Here is a 21,069-nt window from a genome sequence, read left to right as displayed (position 1 = left end):
TATCCAGACACAAAAGATCATCATTTCAAAGAAAAGTGTTTGTTTTTTTACACTGAACATATTATTTATGCATATATATGTGCACATATAGTATTCATGAATGTAGAGCAACCTTTTAAAAAAGTGATCATGAAGTTCAACTCATATTACAAACAAACACCCACCTAATGTCACTACTTTTGTGTGAAAAGACTTGAAGTTAATTTTTAGATCTTGCTTTCAAAACTGTTTCAGAGTCAAATGTGATTATTACAGATTTTGCTGTAGCATAACACAATGCGTGTGTTGCCATTGTTCAAATAATACTGTACAAATTCACCTGTGTTATACAATGAGATAAATTTAAAAAAAAACAATATCACCTGTTAACATTTTAGAATACAGTTTTCACGTAAAAACAGAAGAGACTTAGGAGCTAGTTTCCATAGCTGAAATCTGAGCAGCGGTCGTACTTCTGCACGCCACTTGACCGGTCTTACAACACGACCGCATACAAGTTGAGGTCGACTCTGATCAGACTCTGACCTGTTCATCAGTAAACTACCCCCAAACTTGGCTCTGTAGAGGTCCCAGTTTTCCCTGTAGAGCAGCAGAATTCTGGATGTACTGCAGCTGTCCTATAGCCCGTTTAGAGAGCCCAGTGAGCAGGCCGTTACAGCAGTCTAACCTGCTGGAGACAAACACATGGATCAGTCTCTCTAAGTCTGGTTTAGACACTATTCCTTTGATTCTGGCAATGTTTTTTAGGTGGTAAAAAGCTGCTGATGTTACAGATTTAATGTGGCTGTTAAAGTTCAGGTCTGAGTCCAATATTACCCCGAGATTTCGAACTTGATTATTAGGTTTTAGAGAGAGAGTCTCAAGGTGACTGAAAACACTTTCTCTTTGTTTCTGTGGGCCACAGACAATGATTTCAGTTTTGTCTGAGTTTAGCTGGAGAAAATTGTTTTGCATCCACACACTTATCTGTTTGATGCAGACTCATTATAGCTGCGTATTAGCTGGCCTAATGGAAGCATGTACAGATGGAACAATAGGGGTCCCAGGATTGACCCCTGGGGAACCCCACAGGTTATAGCCATTTGGTCTGAGACACAGTTACCAATTTCAGCAAAATACTTCCTGTCCTCGAGATAGGACTTGAACCAGTTTAAAGCACGACCAAGATTCCCACCCAGTCTTCTAACCTCTGTAATAAAATTGCATGCTCAACTGTGTCAAAGGTAGCACTCAGGTCCAGCAGAACTAAGACTGAGAATTTGCCTGCATCTGTGTTCAGGTGGATATCGTTTGCCACCTTGATCAGAGCTGTCTCAGTGCTGTGGTGGGGCCTGAAGCCTGATCGGAAAGTATCAAAAACATTGTTAGTCAGGAGAAAGTCACTAAGCTGTTGGTATACAACTTTTTCTAGGACTTTGCCTCAGAATGGAAGGTTTGATATGGGCTGGTAGTTGTTCAGTACTGTGGCATAAAGACTGCTCTTCTTTAGAAGAGGCTTAATGACAGCAGCTTTTAAGGCCTTTGGAAATGTTCTAGTCTGGAGTGAGATGTTAACTAGATGAGCGAGTTGTGGTAACAAACTGCTTAGCACAGACTTTAGAAATCCAGCATAGGATATGATGGACGCAGCACTTCATACACCACTCCTCTTTTCCTGGTGCGCCCGTCATTCCGGAACAGGAAAAATCTGGACTTGTAAGAGCACATGACCTTTTACTATTGAAGCCTTTTTGTTGTTGTTGTTGTTTTCAAAATGCATCACTGATAAGTGGTTGTCTTAAGGTCACAGGGCTCTCTTCACATTGTGCCTGAGGAAATTCTCTATGAAACTATGAAACATTACCATAAATTCTCCTGTTTTTGTTCTTTGATTTGATTTCACCAAATGTTGAAAATGACCATCTAATACTAATAATAGTATAATGCTAATAATTTAATACAGCAATTTTCTTCAGCCAAATTTTTAACCAAAAAGATGATGAGTTAGATTTAGATATAGTTGCCTGCTGAAAGTTATTAATCACTCTAGTACTTTTCCAGTGGGACGTTTTTACCTTTTTACTTGTTTTTTTTGGATGGTGGAAGAGTGGGAGTGGGGGTGGGCAGGCAGCATGTATACTAGTTTCAAAACACCAAACACTGGAGATGATGCCTCTCTATGCCTGTGATTGAGCAGTCATCATTATTGCTCCCTTCTTCGGGAGTTTCCTGTTCCAGTGCTGATCTGCCAGCAGCACTGAGTAAAGCAGATACAGATCACACTTCAAAGGTGCACGCTCATCGCAGAGCTGTAACCCGTCCTTGGTTTCCTGTCTAATCAGGCAGGGAGAAGGTGAGAGATCGCTACCCACAGATCTCTCACCAGGCGGGATTGAGGCACAGCTGGGCCTGTCAGAGAACGTTTCTAGGACTGTGGCACGTGCAGAGAGATGATCCTTTCTTTTCTCCAGTTCAGGGAGAAATCTGTCTGAACTAGAGTGAGTCTCTGCTGCTGCTTGGATTATATGAGTAAACTGATTCACAGCTCTAGTCTGTAGTATTTCCTGCATTCATCTCCTATTTCTTGCTCACTTCACTGTGCACATGCAGAGACTTCATATCACTCGTGAGTAGCACTGTTTTGTAAAAAAAGATGAAAATCTGTCCAAAATCCTTAAATCTGTTCAGATTAAGCTTCATGAGATTCCTTCTTGTACATTTTTAATGAATAATAAAACATGAGCAAAGTGAGATCTCCCTCTATGTAATGACAGTTGTATCATGACTAGTTTGACTTAACTTGATTAATTTCCAATACTGTTGAAGTCATACTGCTTCATAGCGTTATGTGTTTTGCCTTCGCAGACGAATAACTAAAACTAATTCTTGGTTAATTAAAACTAGTTTGTGCAAATGCAAATATATAAACATTTAAAACTTTATTCAATCATCTTATCAGATAGCCTAAATAATTGTATTGATCAAAGGAGGTTAATTAACAACAAGAACAGGTTAATCGATTCTGTTCTAACAGAGGATGAGCTGGTTCCTGGTCTGTGCAGCAAATGTTGGAGACACCGCATGTTTGACAGGCAAAGAGGATACTCCTGTCCACATCCAGTATACTGTTCAGCACAGAATGTAAACCCTTTAAAAAATGCCCAGTTCAGTAATGAGTCATTAGGAAAAAATGAAATTGGTATCAGTCTGCTAATGTATCTCGAATCTCATTAAAAAAAAAAAAAAGCTCATCTACTTAATTGGAAAAATATAGATTTACTGATCTCTATTATGTTTTTCTATGTCACATAAATTCTTACTTTGAACAAGATATTTTGAATGTGTTTATTTATTTATTCATTTTTCTAAATATTGGATATCTTAGGGTGAAAATGGGGATTCTTTCATTTCTCCTTGTGCACTTTTGGAGGTTGATCATATAACTAGCTCTCTCTGCTCTACATGGAGATTGTCAGGGTAACAATTAGTTCCCAGCAACATAAACAATAAACGACAAGCATGACCGGCAGCGCTGGGCTTGCTTACACGCATGCATGCAAAGTCTACCAGCCAGCAGCCAGTTTTTTTTTTTCCAATCAATAGACAAATTAACAAGACAAATTAAATTTGTGTAATTACAATCCCAACAGGGAGTCAGATAAGGGTTTCCTTCAAAGCAAGATGAACACATCACCCTTACGTAATGTGTCCATGTAGTGCCGGTGTCAAAATGAAAGACTGACTGATGACAAGAGACCATAAACAAAAAAGAGAAAGGATCTAGCAAGCAGTAGTACACATAAAAGGACTCATCCACTTTGGCATTATATTGAATTTCCACAGAGCTGTGATGTAGCAGTATCCCCCAGCCTGGCACTATACTAGCTTTCTAATAGGAACTGCTGCTGGGTGCAGAGGTCCAATATGCATCTACTGCAGGGCTGGCTAGGTGTCGGACAGACCGTTTATACAAGATGCTCTGCACACTAAACTTGCTGTTTCGCCTGCTGATTTGTTCACAGACTGACTTCTGTAGGCTTAAATGTGTATGGGCCTGGTGTCTGTGTGTGGCTGTGTGTGTTTATGCGATTGGGGGGGGGGCGTTGCAGCATGATTTGTGATGCTGTTCATGCAGTCCATATGCTCTCAGTTTGACTCCTGTGTATCCTAAGGCCGTCAGAGGAGGAGGACATATTTTATATTTAAGAGCCTTCATCTCTGTGGGGGTTCAAAATCGCCTTGTAGACAAAGCACACACTTTTACACTCTCTTACTCTTTCTTTATCCTCTTTCTCTGACTATTTTCTTTCTCGGAGTAGGAGGTAATGAATTACATATGAGTAGCAAAAAAACGAAGCACGTTTGTGTGGATGAGCCCTTTAAGAGCAAAGTCTTGTCCTAAACCTGTTGCTCCTAGAGCAGTTAAATGACTTGCCAGTTCCTATAAAGATTCCATTTGGTTGCACTCCCTGCTATTCTTTCCTGGAAGCTTTATTTATTAATTATTTTCTTTGTTTTGTGTCTCTATAGGGCTCTCTCATTTAGTTCACTCTTTATTTTTTTAGTTAAATAGAGGTTCAATAATTTGCAGGTTTTTTTATTTGGTTATATCGCTGTGTTATTTTTCTATTAGGCACACCTTTGGGATAAACAGATTATGCCTATGTCAATCACACCTGCTCATGTTACCAATGCTGTTCCCCCACACATGTGTTTTTATTGAGAAAAACTTGCAAGGCATGATGGGTAACAGCTGGAGTATAATGCTATGAATTGATCTCTACAGCTGCAAAAGAACACAACAGAAAATCTTCAGGTACTTCACACTGATTGACCATGTCTTGTCTGTCCATCCCTAGTGATTGCATCCCTAAGAATATCTATGAACAAATATTTGAATGTCATGTCATGTCTTTTCTTCCCCTCTTTTTTTCTTAGAGGGGAACATATTGCACACAGACTAAATCAAGGTTTGGTTACTCATTAGCAGATTAGATTCAATGAAGGAGCAAATTGCTACGGAGCCCGGTGGAGATCAAACAATATCTTTTTCAGGGGGTTTCAAGAAAGCGTTCTCTCACTTTTCAAAGTGTGCCCTCGCTTTATTAAATCGTGCGCTCGTCTAAATAAAGCGTGCGCGCGTATACATAAACCGTGCGCTCGTCTTACTAAAACCGTGCGCTCACTGCCCCTCAGTCGTGCCCACATTATATACCTTGTGAGCACAATAAACAAAAGTGTGCCCACGATCTGTAAGACGTGCCCACGACATTCTGTATGGCAACAATAAATCCAAATTGCTTGAAACGTTCGCACGTTGTATTAATTGTGGCCACGAAATCTGTTACCATTACAGTGTGAGCATCTCACCTTTTTAATCTATTTGGAAGTTGCTTGGAATGGAACAGTAAGTGCATTGTGCTATGGCGAATGTATGCCTAAGCAAGTATTATGGGACGAACAGTGTCCCTTAATGTAATGTATAATTCAAGTGCTTGGTCTGGACTGTTTGTCAACTGTAACCCTCGTTCTTGCATTATGCCTGTGCAAAAATCAAATACATCAATGTCGCATGGTATGGAGTCGAGGAAGGTGCATTTCCACTTGCAGACGGTCAGATTGGCTTCATCGAGAGGAAAGAGATGATCTTCAGCCCCCCACAGATGCGGAGCCAGGTGCATTATATCCGGTATTCCAGCCGGAACACCTGGGTTTCTGGACGGACGGATGCGATGTGCATTCCATGTGTCTTGGATGCTGTTCAATTCATCCTGGGGAAAAAATTAACGAATGCAAATAAATATTTTAGGATTTTCATTTGGCTACAGCCCTGACTTGGGCGCCTTACAAGGCAGCCTTGAGAACAGGTGAGGGTGTGTGAAGTACTTTGAGTCAACTAGGCTCATGATGATGCCATGACTGGACGCCAAGGTTGAAAGAATATTCTTGTATTCCATACCTAGCCCATGGTAAACCCTGATTAAGTCCATTTCAAAATGGTGAAGAATCATATCCTGCTGGTAAATTTGGCTCATGATGTTATGAGAGTGTGGAATCGTGGCCACGCTTTGCTTACTTGTGCCAATTTTAATTAGGCTATACATTTCTTAAATAACGTTAACACGTTTTGTGAATCATGACCACGCTTTAGTAAATTGTGGTCACGAGGTATATAACTTTGTTACTACAACGAGAGCAAGAAACTACTAAATCGAGCGCACGATTTAGGTAAACGTGCGCATGTTGTATTTCAACGAGAGCACGTTTTGGTTAAATGAGCGCGCACTTTGCAAAGTGAAGACACGTTTCAGTAAATTGTGCTCACGAGGGATATAACGTGAGTACGACTGTATTACAGCGAGTACACGACATTAGTAATTTGAGCGCACGATTTAGGTAAACGTGCGCTTGCTATATTTTAAGGAGAGCACGGTTTGGTTAAATGAGAGCGCGCTTTTTAAAACGGGTGCACGCTTTCTCGACACCCCAATATATTTCACCTTAAGACTCAAGGGGCTCCGTAAATTGCTGATTATTGGTTACAGATATTAATATTGATTGAAGTTGACAATCTTGATCTGACAGCTTAGTCTGACAAATGCATAAGTGGTGCTGAGTAACTAACTGATTATCTAGCATACGGCTGGATTTTCTGAAAATTCACTTGTATGCAATCTGAATTTGCACAGGTACTTTTTGCATTAGTGTTGCAGAGTCTTAGCTTCCAATCAAAAAGACTCTTTATCAGTACAGCACTGGAAATGCACTATTATTGGACCCTTTGGTTAGCAAATTAACCAAAAAAGTTAAGGACAGACTTCCGTGTATAAAAAACAGCAACAACAACTCAGAAAACAAATTCAAAACTCTCAAAATAGTTGCTTTCATATGGTCAATCTGATTAAATCGGAGAACTTTAGACTTTAGACAACTATCACAACAAAATAATATCTGATAATTATGTAAGTGCTGAAACTTGAATAGATGTGAAGTTATTGTTTATTAAGTCCAATAAGTGCTGATAATACTTCTATGCTTCCAACTGAATTAAGGAACTGCACTTTGTATTGTTGCTTTATTTTATTAATAGTTACTTAGTGTTTCTTCTACTACTGTCAGTATAACTATTCTGGTATGCAAGACAGTGTTTGCCTGCAACCTAAGTCTTTAAATACACTCTCCCTGAGCCCTCTGAAACTAAATAAATGATAGCCCAGATCATGAAAAGAAACGGTCTGTTTAGGCAATCTGTATTAATCATTTCTGTATTGTTTTCTGGACCAGACCAATAAATGATGATTACATACATACTTTTTCGCCACACAAATTAGTTTAAATTGAAATCTGTGTGGAGAGAGTGTGCGCACCTCACAGATTTTTCAGGCATGGATACACCCAAGAGAAATTTAATCCTGATTTAAGGTGGACATAAAAAAGACTATACAAATAACAGCAGCCATGCTGCATCCTCCTCCTGATCATTGCAACACAAGGTTGTATACTCTACAGGCTTTGCAACTGTCCATTAGAGATAAAGCAGTGGCTCTGGTGCAATGTTCGTGTGAGCTAATGCATGTTTTTTTCAAATTATTATTATTTTTTTAAATCCGCCCATTGCCTGGACATTGACCATTGTCATTGTGAGCTGTTGTGTGGTGGAGGTCTTCTGTGGCTGGCCAACTTCATCACATAGTCACTAATATAGGAAAGGCCTTTGATCCAGACAAAAATCTTTCTTCTCTACTTTTGGTAAAATTGCTTCACTTCCCACATCTTTTTTTGATATGTCATTATAGCTTTATTTTTTCAGCCTTTCTCTCCCTTTGTTGTCTGTATTGTTGATTTGTAATTTATTTTTCTCGCTTTCTGTCATCTTGCCTGTCATCTGCCAGCAATTTGGCCTTCTTCCCACCTTATTGCTAATCCATGCTCATCCCTAATCTTTCTCCTCTCCACTCTGGTTTCTGCTCTTATCTCCCTGTGCCTATCCCTCCATCAAATTCTCCCCATTTGTTTCTACCGACTTACCTTTTGTCTCTTACGGTTGCTTGTCACTTGCCCGTACTTCTAATTCTCAAATTGTTTTTGCTGTGTACAGCTTTCCTGCATTATTCCTTTCAGAACATCTGATGCCTCTCTGTGTCATTGTGTGCATACTCTTTCTTGCAACTCCTGTCATATGATATGCATGTGTGAATTAAAATTTTTACATACATTACATTACGGTCATTTTGCAGACGCTTTTAACCAAAGCGACTTACAATAAGTGCGTTCAACATCGGTAGGCAAAAGAACTTCAGGTCACAAGAAATCATAAGTGCATTTCCTTCTAATACCAAACAGCTAAGAGCAAAACTAGTGCTAGAGTAAGTGCGGTAACCATAAAAGAGGTAAGATAAGCAGGAATGGGATTCAAACCCTGGTTCGGGTAGGGGGTAATGAAAATATAGAGGGTGCCAGTGGTGGAGGAAACAATAAGTGCGTAAGGAACTAGGACGGCGCAGGTGATGTCCTAAGAGGGCGGATCAGGGTAGTTTTTCCTGAAGAGATGGGTTTTCAGCCTACGGCGAAAGATGGGCAGCGACTCAGCTGTCCTGATATCAGTCGGGAGATCGTTCCACCATCGGGGTGCCAGAACAGAGAAAAGCCGTGATCGTGTCGATCGTGCGCAGGGACCCCTGAGTGACGGGGCAGCCAGGCGCCTGGTGGCCGCAGAGCGAAGTGGTCGGGCGGGGGTGTAGGGCTTGACCATAGCCTCCAAATTTGGATTCAATATGGGGAAAAAGTTGCCCGGAGGAGATGGTACAACCTGCAGGATGGAAATTTAAAGAGTGAGGGATAAAGAGTGAAAATAGGTGAAGGGTCCCAGGTGGGACACCAAAAGAGACGTCAATACATTAAGTATCTGAGATCATTTTGGAGCCTAAGACAAAACCATGTGAAGAAAACAAAGGAGAAGAGTTTTGGAATTAACTGATAGAAAATAATGTTCTTTTTGATCAATTTTCTGGCCTCAGCCAGTAGATTAAAACTAACTGGATCATCCCGGATGTGTAGCAGCCCCACGTTGTGCAGTTGGACTGAGCAATATCAACGTGCAGGTAATTGAGTAGAAGGTGGAAGGGGAAAAAAAGGTAACAACAAAAATTTACACTTACTGCAGATATAAGGGATGACACTGCCAGGGCTTAGATTTTTTTTTCATCTATATCATATGGGAGGCAGCATAATGAAGGATGTATGCAGTACTAATTACAAAGGCACTAAACACCTCATTTAATTTATCTCAAGGTGAAGATGCAGCAAGATCGTGTCTTGAAATCAGAAGAGAAGGTGCACACTAGTGTTAAGAATCAATTCTGCTCAATACTTTTCATAACTGAGCCTGATTCAAATGAAAAATAAAGTATTTCATAACGTCACAATAAAAAGTCAAATGTCAGGAGACCGCTTTAGTGAATTACTTGAAGCAGCTCATTGTAAAATGTCAGTTACAGTGAAAAAAGTTAATGAAAGAGTGCAGCAAGTCAGGAGGAAAATGGAGAGACATGAGATGAAAGAGTGCTGATAGACAGACTGGCAGTGAAAGAGATGCAGCAAGAGGGCTGACGAAAGCTCGGCTGAACTCAAACAGAGAAGTGAGAGCAGCAAGGAGGGAATTTTATTTTTGTCAGCCACTTTTGACTTCAGCTTCAACTGACTCCAGCTTAAAAGCAAATGTAAGAGTTCAGAGGTTAGCGAAATTCACTGTGGAGTTTTGTCTTCATTTTATTCGTGTTAATTATGATCCGAGCATGTACTGAAAACTCAGTTTTTCTGACTATGAGTTAATAGGAAGGAGCCAATAGGGAGTTTTCAAAATTGAACTTAACAGCTGATGCTTTAGTGCAAACTGAATTTCTAATTCCAGCAGTGGGTGTGCGGGACTGGAGCTTTGGGGTGGCAGTGGAGAAAATTAGAAACAATAAGCTTGTGGCCATGAACTGTGACAGCATATTATTATTTTTAATTGAAAACAGCCAACAGAGACATGCTGCAGCATTGACATGAAATGTAATTCCAAGACATGATCAGAACATATTTTGTGCAGTCACTGCAGGAGCATTGGTCCGTGTTCTGTTAAGCCTGTGATGAGACATTTAGTGCAGTTACATTCTTGTACTAAAAGCTACAGTAGGATAAAGTGAGATGTCACCAGCCAGAGCAATAGAAGCAGAATATGCGAGCTTCTTAAAATAGTTTTTCAGAAAGCGTTCCTAGAGCATAGGGTAGGACACAAGGCGTTCTTATTCCAAAGGAGAGAGAGTCCTCCGACCTGAGTCAGTTCCCGGATGATCTCTCTCCTAAATGTAGAGGGGAAGATTTTCTTTAGTTTAGTTGCACAGAGATTAGCTAGTTATTTAGAAAAGAATAGCTTAATTAGATACTACTGTGCAGAAGGCAGGAATACCAGGTTTCGCAGGGTGTTTAGAGCACACAAGCATGATTTAGCATCAGATTCAGACAGCCAAGATTGAGAAAAAAGACTTGCATGTTATATTTCTGGATTTAGCGAATGCATTTGGTTCAGTCCCACATAGCCTTATATGGAAAGCGTTTGATTATTTTAGAGTGCCCGTAACTTAGTAAGAGCATATTTTCAGGATTAGACTATGCCTAAGTACAGCAGGTTTCACAACAGGCTGGCAGAGGCTAGAAATAGGCATTATGGCAGGGTGTATTATTTCTCCATTAGCATTTACAATGGCGATGGAGATAATTATTAGAGCTTCCAAGTGGGTTGTAGGTGGAGAGAGACGTCAAGATGGCATGCGTCTTACACCAATTAGGGCCTAAGTGGATGATATGACGTTGGTGACTACAACAGTGCCATGTATGAAGAGAATACTTGAAAGACTTAATAAAAATCTAAAGTGGGCTGGTATGAAAATCAAACCTACTAATTCTAGAAGTATCTCAATAAGTAGAGGGAAATGAAGTGATAGAAAGTTTGTAAAAATTCCAATAATTAGGGAAAAGGCAGTAAAGAGTTTAGATAGGTGGTACAAGGCAGACTTGAAATGATCTTTACCTCTTCTATTTCTACGCCCCACCCGAACCAGGGTTTGTATCCCCACCCTGCGATGACTGGTGTACAGTTGGTGAGAGGCTGGGCTAGTTGATAATAATGCTGCTTGTGGAAGAAAAGATGGCTGTTGTGGTGTGAGGAGCAGTGATGGCTGGCATTAGGGGAGTGACTCTGGGACGCCAGTGATCACTGTCTAGCCTCCTGGAGGTGTCGTGGGCCCAACTAGATGAAACACTGATTTAAGGAGGTTCCCACCTGATGACCTCAATGACATATTGGTCAGCACTGCTCACTGATCTATAAATGGATTATTCACTGAGTCTGGTCAATTTTCTTTTGTAGCACAAGTTTCTTGTGTTTACTTTGAATTCGGTTGCGGCACAGTTTTCAGAGCAGCTGTCCACCAAATGAAACATTAGCAGATCAATCTCCAGCAACTGCACACGTCAAAGGGTTTTAGGGCAAGAGAATCAACCCCTTGTTCCTCTCATACGTGTGTGATTTATGCGTTGAGGTTGAAAAGGTGCTGTACAAGTGCGGACTAATCATCTGTTCTGTGTCTACATGAACTTTTGAAGTTCAGCATACATAATGATGGATTGTCAGTGCTGGTTAGTAAACATGCATTCCTATAATTCCTTACACATGGTGCAAAGCACACAAGCTTTATTCAACACTTCATTAACTTTTAATTTCCCATTTGAGTAAGTAAGAAAATAGAATGTGATAACTTTTGTCTGATGTTTTGTGACTGTCATCAAAGAAAAAATAAATCACAACAGCCCTCATTAGAACTACTATACAGATGTAATCTTAGCAGTTTGGTCCAATATCAGACTGCCAGTGTGTATTCTTAGATATATGACAATTCACACACTACTTATTAGCCTGTTGCAGTGGTTTTAGTGCTGTTTCTTGACTACTAGCACCAAATACTGGTGGTCAACAAACCTAAATAAGTGTTCAAATAGCAGCTCTCAAAGCAAAGAAAGTAACTCACCCCTCACCGGTCCTCCACTCCTCTTCCCCCCTCTTTCTCTTCTTTCATCCAGAGCTAATAGATGGAACTCCAACCTTAAAAATCAACCATGGCTCCGGCACAGTGGTGCTACAGTTGCCAGGCAACGTGAATGTGGCAGATAGGCGGTGGCATCGGCTGGACGTCCGCAGCAATAGCAAGGTGGGACACTTCATCCATTTAACACCAGCCACCATTTATTTAGCAAAATAAGTTCCAAGCGTTGTGATACTCTTTTATATCTGCAGATGTTTAACAGTTCCATTGATGATTTCTTTTGTTACATTTTTTGGCTTTTGAAGACATATAATTTGGAAAACCATTTAAAATACCTTTGGAAAAGACAAAATTATCTGAAACATGTGACTTATTTATGCAGGGAAATAAATTACAAAAGTAACTGCAATTCCTACTTTTTATACATGAGGTGCCATTGGCTGCTTTTTGGGATGCAGATATCAAATTAAAAGTCGTCTGCACTGATGTTAAGTGTGTTGCTGTGCATGGTGTATAGCAAGCCAATAAATCACTAACACAACATGGCTGTGGTGCTGAAAAACATCTATTTGGCTTGATTAGGTTGCAGTTTCAAATTCCCTGAAATTCCTGAGCTCTCAAGTTGTAAGTCAGTCATGGATGAATCTTTGTTTGTCAGCTACATACATTTGTGAAGGGAAATTGTGTGTTGCCCACAATTTGAATGCTCCTTGGTACAGTCATAATGCTTAAAGACGCATTATGAGAGAATTGAATGCAAGGGGATATATATATATATATATATATATATGTGTGTGTGTGTGTGTTTGTGTGTGACCTCGAGGTATGTTGAACAAAACTGAAATAAGTTCTTTTAGTTCAACTTGACGTCAACATCACGTACATATATCTAATTCATGTCATCGACTCTAAATTTCACCCACTTGGCTCCATCTGAGCCTCATTATCTTTTTTTTCTCTCTTTCTTTTTCCCCTGGGGTCCAAATAGTGAAGATGGTAGTGATTTGAAATTATAAAACTGTCCGTACTGTACAGTACAAAGGGAGGCAATTGTGCAGAGTGAGATGGATGAATGCAATAGCCCTCCTCTGACATTTTCTGTCTAGGATAATTTTAAGTGAATTAAATTAGAGATAAATGAAGCTAATCTTCATTTGATTGAGAACCGCCTGAAGCTTTTCACCTCCAAGGATTTGCACATAACCACTTCTTTACAGCTTTTTTTCATTTCTCAACGATCAGCAAGACTCGGTGATCCTATTTTTATAGGCTTTGATATAACCCAGCCTGACAGCTTCAAGCTTCAGTCTCACTGTGAGCTTAGGACACCTGAAAGCTGTCTCAGTCCTCTTTTTTCCCTACATCCCAAACTCATCTCATAGACATTCTACTTCAGTCAAAGTAGAGGACTGAATCTGATTTTTGTCCACACTTTATAAAAACATTTACATAGCCAGCACCATCAGAACCGAAAAGTGAATAATTACACTAATTTCTGCATGTCTGGGAATCCTGTTGGCAAAATGTCCCATTCAGTTAAACACGTCACAAAATGCGTTTTTTTGTTACATACTTTGTATTTGTTGTGTTTCTTTTGAATGGAAGACTAAGACTTACATCAATGCATGTATAAACCCAGAGTACATTCTCTCAACATGATCGCAATATTCTAAACTGCATGAATGCTAGAATGCAATGAGACTTTTGTTATTACAACAGGGATTATTCTGCATTACAATGGTATTATTCTAAATCAAATACGAATGTATTCACTTTTCCTGAAGTATCTGTTCTGATTGTTTGACATCCTGATATCAGAGGCAGCATAGACAATGCTGCTTCCTGGAGATTTTAGCAGCCAAAAACCATGAGTACTGTTGTTTTACACTGTATGAGTAGAACGCAGGAACACACTGTAAAAGAAAAGGTCCAAACAACCATAGTCAAAGTGTACTTTGTAAAGAATAACCTTAATTTGTTTTATATCTTTATTTTATTTATTTTAATGTATTTTATTTGAACTTATTTTATTCTATTTTATTGCACTGTGTTTTAGTATCTATTGATTTGAACTGCTTGGAACGGTAGCATTATCTGAGTCACTTTTACCTTTAATGCAGCTTTTATCCTGTACAGCACCTTGGTTAACCTCGGTTGTTTTTTAAATGTGCTCTATAAATAAAGTTTGAGTTGAGTTGAGTTGAGTTGATAAGTAAAGCCATCTGAAATTACAGTCTGGTAATTACAACTGTTCCATGGCAACTTTTGCATGTGATGTTGTTATCTTCAACGAATGATGATGGTCCTGTGTTTTTAGGTGGGAAGTAATGGAATAAATAGCTCTAGTCTATACATTTTTTTTTTTATTACTTTTACAGTCATCTTTATTTGTAGACACCAGACACCAAACATTGACTTGTTTATGTTTGTTGTTATGTTGAGGCATAACTGGCAGCCTTTAACAAGTAGCTATAAAATTAATGGGAATATACTAATAAAAGGAACGTGAGTCAGATATTGCTCCCTCTGTAGTAATAAGAGTACTTATGATTATCGATAAACTCATTATGTGGCTTACAAATGAAGGCTCTATATTCTTTGATTATATTGATTCTATACAACATGACTTTGTTTTTTTTTTTTGTTGTTGTTTTTTTCCTCTTAAGGAAGTACGTTTTACCCTGGATCGATGCTCAGGAGCAGCAGTGATGGAAATGGAGGGTCTGGGAAGCTGGCTGACCACTGAGGATCATTCCTCCTGTGAAGTCACGGGCGTTACACCCAACACTGACAGGTACTGTCCGACATCTGAGCAGACACATATGGACCTCATTTTTGAAAGACGAGTGTAATTCTTTATGTTGGGATACGAGTATCTGTACGAACCCAGCCAGCATGTATGTGGGGCCCATAAGGTTTAAATTTGGGCTGCAGATAACGGTCCCAAGTGGGTTTGTCTGCAGTTTCCATGGTGGCCCCACCTGTGTTTGCCCATATGGGTTTCAAGTTGCTGTGTGGCTTTAGTTGGACTTTGCTTTTAGCCAATTTGAATGTGAACATTCTTTTACCTTGTGTGATGTGTTTATCTGTATTGCCTTTGGAATAATTTAAGGCTTAGGGTAACCCTAACCCCTAACCCTTCAAGTTGCACTTTGAAACCCATATGGGCAAACACAGGTGAGGCCACCGTGGAAACTGCGGACAAACCCACTTGGGACCGTTATCTGCAGCCCAAATTTAAACCTTATGGGCCCCACATGGACATGCTGGCTGGGAGTGTCTTCTCTAATTGGGCCGCTTTCATTTTGCAATCAAACTGGTGAAAATAATAAAAAAAGAAGAAATATTTAAGGTGTATAGATTTGGTTATTATTATTAATAACCAGGAAGGTTTAAGTGTTTTTTTTTAGGAATGGACATTCTTTCTGTTTTCCTGATATGAAACTTCTTAAACATGTTAAGCACAAATTAATCAGACGCTCTAAAATGATAATGGAATAAAAGTAGTTTGGTCCAAATGATTGTTGTTAGCATTTATAAAAATAATCTTTCAAGTTACAATCAGATAATTTCTGTTGTTCGTGCTGCTGCAGTCAAAAGAGTCTTATGTTGTCTAATGGGAGAAAATTCAGAACTAACAAGTACAAATGTTGCATTGAAAGGACCACCTGCACCTTATAATGGCAGGCAAACACAGGAATTAAAGTTTAGACAGCATAATTTTCTGAGAAACAGATCTAATATATGCTCTTGCACACATATTCATCAACGGACTTGAATGCAGTTTAGATTTGTGCCATGCAGCCAGTGGCATGTATGTGTTACCAGATCTGAACTTGTATCACTGTTGTCTCGACTTTATATGCAGTGGCTCAACCAATTCAGACATAATGCCGAATCTCAGATGCCATCGGATTAATCGAAGGGAGTGTGTAATTAACAGGCGTTAAAAAGCAATTTTATAAATTCCTTTTAAAGAAATGATTCTATGCATTAATCAGGTCATTTAGTCATCCATTACTTAGAATGACATGCCAGGACAAATAAGCTTTAATTGTTGACTTGTTTGATTACCTGTATTGAATGTCATTAGGTTGATTAGAATGCAATAGTTATAAAGATTGTTACTTACTTTTTAACAATTTCTTACTTTTGAATTCATCTTAGAGTCGTGCCCAAATAACACCATGCATCATTGTACTATGGATCCTAATTTTCATAGGATGTTATTTTTTTGTATGTTCTGTGTCTTATAGACACCTGAACATGAGTCAAGTGCTCCAGCTTGGTGGTGTGAACGAGGACATACCCTACATCTACCCTCAGCTTCAGCACAAACACTTCACTGGTTGCATCCGCAACCTCAATGTGGACAGTAAGGTAACAAACTTGATATATAATGTCACACACACACATGCACATACCCATACATGACCAAAAAAGCATTGGGACATCAGCAGGCAAGCAAACTCAAACTCCCACCTGCACTCCAGCTGATAAATGGATTAATAACAGCTTTTGACATTCACGGTGCCCTTGTGCTGTGTAAGAGATGCTTTCAATGCTTTTAACTGTAAACTCAAAGTATCTCAATCTCAAATACTACACATATGCTCTCTGAGAGTCAAATGGAATACTTGCCTTTCCTCTCCTGCTCAGTCTGACTTCATACTCTGCTGGTGTGTTGGAGTTGAAAAGTCAAGAATTCCATGTTCAACCAAGCCAAACCCCAACTAAACCCAAATAATTTATGCATGAACCGAGGCCTCTGGTATGCAATCCATATCTTAAACCAATGGTCTGATAGAGCCACGTGTTTTGGTGAAAAATGCATTTTCTGATGTAATTTCTAGCAGGGCAAGAGCCTGTGACCTAAGTAAAAAAAATTCCATATCAGTCTGAAACAGTTGAGTCCTGTCTGACATAACTGGTATTTAGACAGGAACCTAAATTCCCCAGGCTGTATAAGGTGTCTCCTTAGGAGTGAGTGTGTTTTGTTTGCCTCTATGTTGTCCTGTGATGGACTGGCGACCTGTCCAGGGGGTTCCCCACCTCTCGCCCAATGATAGCTGGGATAGGCTCCAGCCCCCTCCGCGACCCTAAAGTGGAATATGGCAAATGCCAAATGAATGAATGAATGTATAAGGTGTGGGTTCCCTGATAATTAACACCTACATGGCTGAAGATTGGAAATGAGATATTTGTGCTTAAAAATTTGTTCCCTTGTGTGACCTCTTACCTTTTTATATATCACTTTTGGTATGTTTGCTCACATTTGCTCAAACATCACTGTTCATCATTGTATTTCACCTTCCATTCATGATGGGTTTAAACTGTACTCCTTGCAGTCTGATTGTGGCATTCTATGAACAGATTTATATTCGAAAGAATGTTTGTTTTTTTGTGCTGCAGCAGCTCGAACACTGGAAGAGTGAGCAGAGGACTCTTTCAGTAGTCTTTCAAATGCTCAAGTAAAGGAATATAAATGAAAGCACAACACTCACATGTACAATCAGCCCCATATACTTTTTTAATCCTGAAGAGCCTTTGCTTTCAAGCTGAGATACATATTTTATCAAACAGTTTCTTAATCCAATAAACTAGTGTAAATTTTAAGAAAAATAATTTATTAAAATGATTTATTGATCCCCACCTCTGCATGAAAAGGGATTCACCAGACCAAAACTTTGCTAGACATGAAAGGACTTTATTCACAAAGGGTTTATATCAAAGAGGAATAAGGGTGCATTAATTATTACATTTAATAACTATACAAGTTCAAGGTTTATAATAACAGAGACACACTTCAAGTTACTCATGCAATGTAGAATTAAAATGAAACGAAATATTTTGTCCGGTAGAAAAAAATCTTTCAAAATGATTCATGACAAATTGTAAAAGTAATGAGAAAAATGAACAAAAAAGGCAAATATAAAAACAAGCAACAAGGCTGAAGTCTTATACGACAGGTGGGAGGGGTGACCCATGGAGCAGTTCCAGAGAGAAATAAACTTTTTTGTACTTTTTTATGGGCAGATTTAAGTGCATCATAAGCATGAATCACTCTTTGTCTCCATCATGAAATAAGCTCTAAGAAAAGAGAAAGTAAAGTGAAACATGATTTTGTGGTGGTATAACTGAGAACAAAAAAAAGTTTCAAAATACTTCGAAATGGTATGAACCAAACTTGACACTGTCATTTTAAATCACATAAGAACAGGACCAGAGGTTCACCTGTGGAAAAGAGACAACTTAAAGGGACACTATGTAATTTCTTCCCCCATCTAGTGGTGCAATTTTATTTTGCAAAGTTGAATGAATTTGCTCTCTAGCGCCTCACGTTTTCAAATGTGCGCTGCAACTTCTTGAACTACGGCAAGCGGAATGTGTCAAGATTCAAGAAGCTATAGCTTCAGACTCAAGGTCCATACAAACAAAAAGAAATCAAGACACACAGTACAAAGGATTACATAACACACATACAACAACACTATGAATACAGATGACAGATAACATGTCAGATAACATAACATCTCCTTTGGTGTGCAAGCAATGCAATTAGTCATATTCCGGGAGTTACCGGAAGTGACGTCGACGCAGCGTTAGCATTAGCCTGCGTTAGCAATAGGAGCATTAGCAGCGGTAAATAAACTCCCGATAAACTTACAAACTTTCTAATGCCTCGTTTTGTGAGTTAAGAGCCTATGTGTACTACGGCAGAAGTTTGGTAACAATCAATGCATTATTAGTGGGATCATTTACGAGATAAAATCTATTTAGCATTTTTTTTTTTTTTAACTTTATTAGTAAATCAACAAAATAACAGTTTACAAATGTGAGCATAACGCCAAAAAGAAGATATCCAGGGGGAGCATAGGAATAATAATAAAAAGAAGAAGATGATGCACTTACAAAAAGAAAGCTAATGAACACAAAGACATATGTGCCAAGGAATAAAATCTATTTAGCATTAGCGGCTGTAATAAGCCATTTGGCGGAAATGACGTCACAATGACGTCATTTCTGCTTGTAGGCCTGGCGGGGAAATCGCAATTCGAAGTGCTTTATGTCCCTCTCGGCACTTCGTCATTTTTCATAGACCGGAAGGACATGGCAGCCTCCATAGAGCTTACCTGCTCTATGTAGATACAGACAAGTTATTCTTCACTCAGGAGGATAAGTGAGATTTTTGACAGAGATCATTTAACACCAATGAGGACTAACTTATGAATGAATATGTTGATTTGAGCTAATAAATGACTTAATTTATTACATAGTGTCCCTTTAAAACAGTTCAGATTTAACTTGACTTATATTTGTATTTAACTGTACTGCAGTGATGCTCTGAAACAATCTTAGCTGCCATGATACAAACTGTCCTGCTACTTCAGGACTTTCATGCAAGAGACAGTTTGGGATCCCATCCTGTGTCATTTTAAGTTTTGTTGTGTTTTCATTTGCTGTTTTCATTGGTTTAGGTAGCAAAACGGTTTAGGAAAATAGCATTTGAGTTTAGAGACCCTGTCACACAGAGAATGATCAATTATTTAACATTTCCAGGCTGTTGAGTGACAGGTTGTGTTGGATGACAAAGAGTGGTAGGGTTAAAAGCAGAGAAGCTAAAGCCTGGCTTATGTTGAGTTGTGTAAGTCAGGTAACAGTATACATCATGGACGAGTTCCTGTTCAAGTTTCTTTGCTTTGCAGTTTGGCCATAAAAAACTAGTCTTGGAAAAGAAAAAGTAATCGAACAGTGTTTTGTTAACCATCCAAGAAATAAACATTTAGTACATCAGGGTTGCTGAATTACTTGACGGCAGCTTGTCAAAAGATAAGTTAGAAATGTAATGTTCTTATCATGATCCTACTGCTAATAACTCTTCCACTGAATGAGGTCAGTATCCACTTATACAAGTTCATTACTGAGCATTTGTCACTCATGTTGTGTACCATACACATATATATCTACTCTCTTTGTAAAACATTCAACAAATTCAAATTTTTAGTGTGCTAACTATCTATTTAATCTAATACATTTAGCAGTCTGCAGTTTACTTTAAATGAAATCCTATTGTCTAGACAACATCCACACTAATGATACAAATGTGTTCAAAATTTTCAGCTGACTGTGATTTCCATAACTGTACCAGCACAGCAGGCCTTTTTAAAGCTGCATTGTGATGTTACATCTCAAGAGTGATGGCATAAAGGATATATGTTTGTCATCCTGCTGTGCCGAAGGCTTGGAGTTAGTGGGATTTACCTTGGGTAGAGATGTAACAAGAGGCTACACAAACACTGTGTATAAATGAGAAATCTACATGATGTGTGTGGGCGGACATGAGAATAATAAATCTCCAAAAAGCAACAGTGGGTGTACTGATGATTAATAATGTTGATGGACATGTTCCGGCATTGTATGATTTTTTTTTTTCCTCGTATTTTTTTTTAAAGTGGTGTTTTTTTTCACTCAATGTATTAATGTTTCACTTCCATTGCCATAGCAACGTTCCCCGTTTCAGTTGGGATGTGACCGTCAGTGTAGTGGTAAAGGTACTTGACACTAATATTTGCATGTGGTTGTCTTTGACTCATGCATAATGGCGGTACCATGTTGGCTCCATTAAAGGTGAAGAGAGGAAGCTGTTTTCTGCTGAAGAGGCGGAATAAAGATGTGTCCGTGTATTTTTTTTTTTCCTCCAATTTTATCATCATATTTCTATTCTGGAGTTTGGTCTGACATTCACTGTTGTTATTCACTCAGTCCATCCTTGTCATGTCATTATTCTGCTAAACTTACATTTCTACTCCAAGTTTTCCTGTCAAAACACACACTCCACTGTTGGTGTGGAGCTTTGCACTTACAGCAGTTGGGCTAATGGCTTTTTGAGTGCTTGTAGCTTTTAGTTTAATTTGCAATGTTTCTCAGAAAGATGTTGGAAGTTATACAATATTCTAGACCATGGTTAAAAAGACACGATGTGGAAGTAAAACCTGAATCAGAGCAT

General features: G+C 38.9%; 1 protein-coding gene across 1 annotated transcript in view; it reads left to right on the top strand.

The window, feature by feature from the left end:
* LOC142383713 (neural-cadherin-like) overlaps nucleotides 1–21,069 on the top strand; it is a 371,241-nt gene that overhangs the window by 274,942 nt on the left and 75,230 nt on the right. Inside the window, exons 28-30 of the mRNA XM_075469412.1 lie at nucleotides 12,100–12,227; nucleotides 14,729–14,856; nucleotides 16,319–16,442. Coding sequence (XP_075325527.1) covers nucleotides 12,100–12,227; nucleotides 14,729–14,856; nucleotides 16,319–16,442 — 380 coding nt within the window. The remainder of the gene's footprint in view (nucleotides 1–12,099; nucleotides 12,228–14,728; nucleotides 14,857–16,318; nucleotides 16,443–21,069) is intronic.

The sequence above is a fragment of the Odontesthes bonariensis genome, chromosome 1, assembly GCF_027942865.1.
Source record: "Odontesthes bonariensis isolate fOdoBon6 chromosome 1, fOdoBon6.hap1, whole genome shotgun sequence".
Classification (NCBI taxonomy): Eukaryota; Metazoa; Chordata; class Actinopteri; order Atheriniformes; family Atherinopsidae; genus Odontesthes; species Odontesthes bonariensis.
Note: the sequence above shows the minus strand (reverse complement) of the source record. Positions and strands in the feature narration are given on the sequence as shown.